An 8,904-nucleotide genomic window follows, 5' to 3' on the forward strand; every position below is an offset into this window, starting at 1 on the left:
TGTTTGTTTTGTAGTTAAACTTCACATCCTAAAATTAAATCTTAAAGCTGGACTTTACAATGCAGAACATTGAGTGCTATGACTTTCATGCCACCACATGAAGATTTGGCCTATTTGTTTCGTTTATTTTTTTTTTATTAAAAATATCTAAATTCTCAATAAAATACTTTAAAAAAAAAAATAGTTTAATTGGTATGTGTTATAAGATAAATTCAACTGATTATAGATTTTATATTGATTTGCTTCAAGTATTTAATGTGTCATTAATGACTGACAGACAGACAGACAGACAGACAGACAGATAGATAGATAGATAGATAGATAGATAGATAGAACTTCATGTTTAATCTACTTAAAAACTATTTGTAAATTGTATGTGTATATGTTTGTTGTATTTCACTTTATCCAAACTGTTTTTCAGCAGAAAAGAAGTCTGGAGTCAAAATGATATGGAAATATCAGCACGCTTCCATGGAGTGACCATAAAGTCCATTGCCCCTGTGTGTCTGAGGTAAATTTATATCTGTCAACATTAGCTGTTTGTTTTTGAGCTCAGTGTCATCTCAAGAATCATGTTTAAACATGGGAGGTAGTTTATGGGTCTGGGGTCCATTCAGCTGAGAAATCTAAATGTATATAAAAACAAATATTATAAAAACATAAAAGAAGTTTTACTTGCGTAGACTCATAGCTGATTCATGCAATTACAATGTCTTGTTATTCCTTAACAAGAGCAAAGGTCATTTGTACAATCATAGATCAGAGATCATGAGTGTTTTTCAGTTTTGGAAAGATGGTTTGTTTTTAAAATAATAAAAAAATTAGATGAAAGGGTCTTTAGGTTAACAAGCCCTTATCGATGAAGTATGAATCATATTGCATTTCAAAAATCACATTTATTTTAGGAGAGGACATAAATTGCATATAGGCCTAGAGTTTGGATAACAACTGTTTTGGATCAGAATGTTGTGAAAAAATTGACTGTTTTTACATATAGGCCTACAGGAATATACAGTAGGCTAATATTGAAATGTGACGAGCTGTGTACACTTTTGGCTACAAGAGAAATTACAAGACAACATCTGCTGCCTCCTGGTGGGGATGTCGAACATATTTCCATCCGAGTTTTCCCATCTCGATCAAACCTATGAGCGCTAGAATTTAGTCAAATATAAACATAATTTTGGAACCGTGAGAATGTTATTCAGATGGTCAATTTGAGATATTAAAGCATGTAAGACATTAGAACTGAATATTAAAATATAAATCCATATTTAATATAGGGTGATGTTATGTGGGGTAAATTGCTTCATTAGGTACCAGGTAGCAGTGATTGGATATTGATTAAAATAAATAAATAAATAACTAAATAAAAGAAAAGCTAAAAAGTTGCCACAAACTTGCCACAATAGTACTAGTCACAATAGAGACCACATAGCCTCATTATTTAAGTATCCCTTACTGTAACTAGCCTATACTTACATTTTAGCTATTCGGCTTCCCATGTTTTAAATATGAAAATCTTGTGATCAAGAAGAGAGACAACCTTTATGTCAAGCGTTATGGAAATGGGATGCAACAGTACGCGCTTTCTTTTCTGCTAGCGAACTGTTCTTTTTACAATATATTGCAATCTGCTCTACTTCGAAGTGTACGGACTCGTCCAAAGAGTAGCACAGTGTTTTGCTCTCACTAGATCGCTGTGTGTGCACAGAAATTATTAATTAGCTGTCTTCAACCATATCGCAACTTGAAAAATGAGTTTAGAATGTGAATGTTCTCAAATATGATACTGACATTCCGTTCTCAGATCCACGAGTCCCCCCTACAGTCTAGTGGTGGTCTCGTCCATTGACAGCGGAGCAGAGCTGTGTGTGGTGTCAAGTCTCTCGCTCAATGATGAGGTTTCAAGTGCGCCTTTGAGATGTTGGGAGTCTGTAGAATATTCTGCAATTTGTAACTTTTTCGCTTCGCTTTTATTACAACAACATTCGAACTTTTAGTCTACAAGATCGACCGGTACGTGTAAACATACCTTATTTAGTTTTTTGTTTGTATATGTAAGCGTCTGTTAGTTTTTTCATGCAGCGAAAATGTTGAAAGTTTTGTGAGGACACTCCTTCAGGACCCGACGGACCAAGGCTACAGCTGACAATTTGGGGGACATATCAGCTCTGTCATTTTCTTAGAGGTAAGTTCATGTCTGTTTTAAGCCTCTAATATATTTTTTTCAACAACATATGTCGCTGTTTGTAACCCATCATTTGCATGATAGCGGTCCACGAGAATCAATACACAGCTCTTTATGGCACCTAAAAGAATGAAGTTTAGGCTAAATACTAGTTTCATGTCTCATTTTAGCAATCTGCGATGGTTTTGGCAATGGTGCGTGAGTTTATTTTTGTATTTCTAGGTTGGAGACATGTATTTTAATTAAATATTTTACTCATTTATTTATTTTTTAGTTTATGGCAAGGTCGCCATAAAAATCCATGAATGTAAGCAGGGGCTGTTTTTAATGCCCAGGAAAACTGACCTTATGATGTTAAATGACTCTGTTTAATCCTTCGCATTAATTTGATACGTTAAATCACTTGATTTCCTCTATTATCCACCGAAGAAATGGACTTATATGTGAATACATTAAGTTACTTACTATATATAATATAACTGAGTGTATAATTATAGTTACACTGCTTGTGATAGTTCCCATATATTAATGTTTGCAGTCCAGCTTTTCAATGGTAGTCTGTAGATGGTCTGATAACAATAGGTTATTCTTCCAATTCACTTGCCATTTGTATTCTTAATTTCCCCTGTATTATGATCACCTTGTGGGTCACAGCATGATCTTCACAGCAGGAGTAGGAGGTCGATTTCCCACTTTTCCAATCAAGTCTCTCCATGATGCCTTGCAATCATCTCAGTGGCATTCCTGCCAGCCTGCCGTCAGTGTCAGAACAATTCGGAACCGCTGTCAACATTTCCATTTCCATCTCATCTAGTTCTAGTCTAAATCTGGTAAATACCAGCGAAATGTGTAAAAATGTGTGAATGGGAAATGTATTGGATGACCTCTCGACATCGTTACATTTAGCGACAAGCTATTTTGGGGAAAAATGCCCTGAATTCTCAAACGAGGGTACAAGCGGATTGTTTGTTTTCCTGTGATTTTACGGTCCACCAGAGCAGCAGAAAAACTGGCTTTTCTGTTCTACTGATCTTTTGACATGTGGCTGTCAGGGTGCATTTTTGTTAGGCCACATTGGGGAATAGAAGGCTTAATGAGCCTCACACCAACACACACACAGTTAATTGAGTTGATGTTTTATGCATGGTGGGTCAAAGATGAATACTGTACAACTACATGCTGAATTGCACTGATGTGTACAAAGTGTGTCCCTCACTTTCCAGGTAATGTCTGTCTGGCTATTTGATCCGTGCACATGGCAACCTGGCTCATATTTTTGTTTGATTTGAATGGAGTGTAATGAAAGCTGTTATCTGGAAATAAATTAAGGGCAATAGTTGCACTGTATAGCTTTTCGCACTGGTCTGTGAAAAAATACATGTCACGTGAGTGTGTGGAATCTGGTGACGAGACACAACATTCACGTTTGCCAGAGTGGCAGCCTTGTAATGAGGGCTACTCTAATGAGAGGAAGGAGGGTAACAAAGACAAGTTTGTGCAACCAAGGCTACTGGAGTGAAACTGGAAACTAGGTCTTGTGTGGAAATCATAGAGGAATGTTTAGTCATTAGATGCCGTATAAGAGCCTCTGACTTATTGTGACAGAATATTCCCTTTAGAGGCACGGCAGGCAAGGGTAAAATATTTGGTGAGAGGAAAGTGCAACAGGGGTCAGTGTAATAGAAACTGGCATTTAGGATAAACAGAGAGAATATGTTAAACTAACAAATGCAAATGAAATAACATTGAAATACTCACAAGCTTGGCTGAACTGTATATATTGGCTTTTTTCCATACATTGAGTGACATTTCCAAACCTATTTTCACCCTTAAAGTGATAGTTCACCCAAAAATGAAATTGCTGTCATGATTTCACTCTCCCTCTCAGGGTGTTCCAAACCTGTATAACTTTCCTTCCTCCGTGGAAAAAGTGTACTGAAGAATGTACCAGCAATTTCTTTCCATGCTGTTCAAATGAATGGTAACTGGAGCTTTCAAGGTTTAAAAAGAAAAATTAAGCCTAATAAAAGTATCATAAAAGTGGTCCATATGACTAATGCTTTTTCTGAAGCCTGCATGCAATAGCTTTGGGAGAAACAGCTTCAGTTTACTGTAAGTGATGATATCATGTCGAAATGACGGTGCCTGATTCGTGAATATATTTTAATATATATATTAAATATTATAATAATATATTTTAATATTTATTTGGTTCACAAAATTTTGGAGTCTATTTGTGAGCAAATTATTCTTGTGAGTTGGATCTTTTCAATAAATCAGTTTTATTGGTTCACTAAACCAATTAGAATGAATCAGTTTGTACAGTTCTCAAGTTCTACTCAGTTGACTAGCTCTCTTTGTTAAGACTATCAGTGAATAACAAGCAAAAGGTTTAAATGTCAGTCTATTCATGAACAAAATATTCTTTTGAGTTGGATTTTTTTTCACTGAATCTGTTTATTTGGTTCATAAAACGAATCTGAACGAATCAGTCTGATCCAGTTTTTGAGTACGGCTAAACTGACTGGTCCTCTATGTTAAGACTATTAGTGAAAAACAAATGAGATAACATTTTTGTCTATTCCTCACACAAAGCTATCATAGGATTTCAGAAGATTTCCATATACTGTAAACTATTTTTATGATACTTTAAGGCTCCAGGTCCCATTCTTTGTAATTTAATGAAAAATGACCAGTAAATGCTTAAATTTCTCCTTTTGTGTTGCATAAAAGTCATACAGGTTTAAAATGACTGACATGAAAATATTTGAATGATGTCAGAATGTAAATTTTTTGGCTGATCTATCCCTTTAAGAAACATGAGGTCATTCTTTGGGGTGTTGACATAAGAAGCTATATGGTTTTCCCAGTTTTCTTTAGGGTGTGTGAGTGCCACTTGTATCGTTTATAGAAAGACGCCAGTTGTGAAACCACCTGTAACGCATTATGGTTTGTGACTTGAGTGGCAGAGGATGCTTCTGAACCATGAGGTACTGGAGCATAAAGTAATATACCATCTGCTCTCCACCCACAATTCATTTGAGGAGATGTGTCTCACACTTCGCTTTTCTGATTCACTTTTTTTACAAGGGGCTTTTCAAGCATTTGGAAAATTAGGGCTGTGTTCGACTCCTCACTCCTCTCATCATGTCTTTCATTTTGGTTCCTCTTCACAGAGAATGAATATGTGGGCCTGATTCTCAGCTCTATATATGTGCCCCCGTGATGTTGTTATTTCTGCTGGATCAGGGCCTGTGGGGACCCTACTTTTTTCTTCTTTTTTTCCATTTGACAGCAGCATGAGCTTACATTTTTTTTCCTTCAGATGGAAAGTTCTGGGTTTCTTGTGGCTTGGTGAGTGTCTGAGGGAAAAGAGGGAGGGAGCAGCAAGCTACGCCCATGTTTATGTCTGTCTGCCTGCGTGCTGCCAGGCCAGTAGCTTCACCCATGTGACTTGAGCCAAGGGAGGAGCCACTCTTATGATGGCCCTGACAAACTAAGCAAACGGAGCAAAACCATTTTCTGAAGAGGTGGACATGTCTAGAGAATCAAGTCTAAATGCCTAGAAAATGTATTTCTCTTAGAACTTACTGAGATTGTTCCTCCTTAAGAAAGTGTAGCTTTAACTGAAATAAATTGCAGAAATAAATAGATATTTATGGTAGCGTTGAAAATGAAAGATTTTTAGGTCATGGTAACTCAGTAAGCCATGACATTTTTATTTAGGAAAAAAAAATCTGTCGCAGTGTTGCGTTGTGGATGCAGCACGAGATAGATGGCAGAAGGTATTTTAGTCACAGGAACACCAATTTATATCTATAATGAGCGGAGCCATGATCTCACTTGCCACCCTGCAGTCTTGAAGCCAGGAGCTTGTATGCTAAAGTAGGACATCCTGATTCACTGGAAGGAAAGATGCTTGCATGAAGATATATTTTTCCAAACAGAAATATGCACAGTCTGGTCATAGTAATGGTGCAGTAAAAGTGCAGAATTCTTCAAAATATACTCTTTGTGTTCATGTTGGATATGGTTTTAAAAATATAAGTTATAAAATGTCATGTAATGTAACCCTCAAGTCAAAAGTTTAAATATAACATTTTTTGATGTTATTTTATTTATTTACAAATATCATTAGTTATACTTTTTCAGGGTTGGACCACATGACATTTATAACCTGAACTATGACTTTGTTCTGCAAGGGTCCTTGCTATGATATCATTTCCTGTTTTGTTTTTGTTTTTTGGATGTTTCTCCATGTTGGTTGAACCACATGGCTTTGGTGGTCATGACTTGATGGTGACATTACTTTTTTTCTAATATTAATAAGCAGTGAAGTGTTTTTTTTTTTAAGATATAAAAAAATGTCTACCTAAAAAGCTTTTCTTTTTAAGAATTTCTTGCCCTTATCTCAGGACAGTTGTGTCATCCTGAGCCATTTTTTTTACTTTATGTCCCCTCAAATATATCAGAATTAATTTTAATACAGAAATTAAAGATCGTAGAAGAAATTTATTCAAGTCATTGTTTGAATGAGTTGCATTTTTAATGTATTTTTGGAAAAAAATATTAGATCCGGAGGTTACACTTTATTTTAAGGTGTCCTTATTACAGTGTAATTATACATTTAAGTACTGAGTAATATTAATTAACTACATGTACTTACTATATAGTTATATAGTTGTATATATAGTTGGCTTAGGGTTACTTGCATATAATTATGCATCATTTATTGTTATTATAATAGTAAACAAGGACACCTTAAAATAAAGTTTTACTGATCCGAACAAAAAAACAAACAAAACAACAGGCATTAAGTCATTGAGCTAAACCGTAAACAAGTCAGATTCAGAAAGGAATATGAACAGATAAACTGAAGAATGGAGGAAAAGGCTGTAGTAGTAAAAAGAGCAATAATATGGAAACGAGTGCATATGGTCACGTAGCTTACATAACCTATCGTTAAATTTCCCATCCCTGTCACCGCACCGTTTATATGGTCTTTATATGATTTGTTTAAATAGAACGAGCAGTGCCTCACACTCTGCCCCCTCTTAACGCTGCGAGCACAGGCTCATGTACAGTAAGCCACACCAACCGTTCCAAATTACCCACACACATGCAAAAAACACATCTCTTTATCATCTCCCTGGTAACCCACGCCGACTTGATTGTTGCTAAGGGGGCCTGGTGACAGTTATGCCCTCATATTAGCCTCCCTCAATGCTGCTCAGTACCCTCCCCCCTTTACCCCACTGTGAAGGAGTCAATCAATTCTCACCTTAACAAGGTATTAAATGGTTTCCATGGATACCAGTATCCACTCCCCGGGTTTGGAAGGGTAACACGTTTTCCATTATTCCGAAACCTACATCTGGCAGAGTAAATGTGGATCTCTTTATTCTGGTTTGTGTTGAAAGTATAAAAAAGGATAATTTGGGGTTCAAAATAGCTAAGAAGCTACTTTTTTCTTTGTCTTTGTGCTGACAGGGAGCAGCAAGGATCTGGGAACCGTCTGTGAGAGAGTCGTCATGGGTAAACAGAACAGCAAGTTGCGACCCGAGGTCCTCAATGACCTGCGGGAGAACACGGAGTTCACGGACCACGAGCTGCAGGAGTGGTACCGCGGCTTCCTGAAGGACTGCCCGTCTGGCCATCTCACGGTAGAGGAATTCAAGAAGATCTACGCCAATTTCTTCCCCTACGGCGATGCTTCGAAGTTCGCAGAGCACGTCTTCCGCACCTTTGACACCAATGGCGACGCCACCATCGACTTCCGGGAGTTCATTATCGCCCTGAGCGTGACCTCGCGCGGAGGCCTGGAGCAGAAGCTCCGCTGGGCCTTCAGCATGTACGATCTGGACGGCAACGGATACATCAGTCGAGCTGAAATGCTGGAGATCGTACAGGTGAGGTACTTTTTAGTGCTCGCCCTCCTTTTGCTTTCATTTGCATTTCTGTATTTTACCCGGCGAATCATTGTTTTCAGAGCAGCTTGTTCCACATCAGTATTGGCTCAGTCTAATGTTTGGTGATACAGACCTCCTGAATAAACAGATCTCCTCAATCAAGTGTTCCACAGGCCATATGGTCTTGCCACAAATGGTGGCCAAACACAAAGGCTTTGTTCGCTACTTCAAAGGGTCTGTTGACTCTCCATGTTAATAACGTTGATGGCTCTTCTGCAACCGAGGACACGTTATAAAACAATATCTGAAAGTGACATTAAATGTGTCTGGCAGAGAAACGAGCTGGTGATCATTTGCATTGATTACGCTGATAGGAAGTGTTGATTGAAGCGTTATGGAACTTTTGACTGGCAGTCGTAGCATTATAAAGACAGTCTTATCAAACTTGTTGCTATTGAAAACCGAAGCCTTTGCATGTGACAGCAAACTACCATATGCTTTGACACACAGTTACATTAATCTTCACAGGCGATTTATAAAATGGTGTCATCTGTGATGAAGATGCCTGAGGACGAGTCGACACCAGAGAAACGCACAGATAAGATATTCCGACAGATGGATACGGACAACGATGGTACGCCTCTCGAGATCCATCTCCCACTCACTGTTAATATTTATATAGACTCTTAAGTTGAAGCACACAAAATGTCATAGAAACTGCACTTGGGAAAGAAAAAAAAGAAAATCATTTTTATATATATATATATATATATAAATATATATATATATATATATATGAGAATA

At 37.3% G+C, this 8,904-nt stretch overlaps 1 protein-coding gene across 2 annotated transcripts in view; it reads left to right on the forward strand.

Moving 5' to 3' along the window:
* The first annotated feature begins 1,510 nt into the window (after nt 1-1,510).
* Nucleotides 1,511-8,904, forward strand: part of LOC107693215 (hippocalcin-like protein 1) — a 9,208-nt gene continuing 1,814 nt past the window's right edge. The window contains exons 1-5 of one of the 2 annotated variants that reach the window (XM_016492507.1): nt 1,511-1,581; nt 1,811-2,019; nt 2,126-2,191; nt 7,682-8,100; nt 8,629-8,734. In XM_016492507.1, coding sequence (XP_016347993.1) covers nt 7,723-8,100; nt 8,629-8,734 — 484 coding nt within the window. In that variant the 5' untranslated portion in view covers nt 1,511-1,581; nt 1,811-2,019; nt 2,126-2,191; nt 7,682-7,722. Of the gene's footprint in view, nt 1,582-1,810; nt 2,192-7,681; nt 8,101-8,628; nt 8,735-8,904 lie in introns of both variants that reach the window. The other variant, XM_016492506.1, reaches the window with a different exon arrangement.

The sequence above is a fragment of the Sinocyclocheilus anshuiensis genome, unplaced genomic scaffold, assembly GCF_001515605.1.
Source record: "Sinocyclocheilus anshuiensis isolate Anshui unplaced genomic scaffold, SAMN03320099.WGS_v1.1 scaffold810, whole genome shotgun sequence".
NCBI lineage: Eukaryota > Metazoa > Chordata > Actinopteri > Cypriniformes > Cyprinidae > Sinocyclocheilus > Sinocyclocheilus anshuiensis.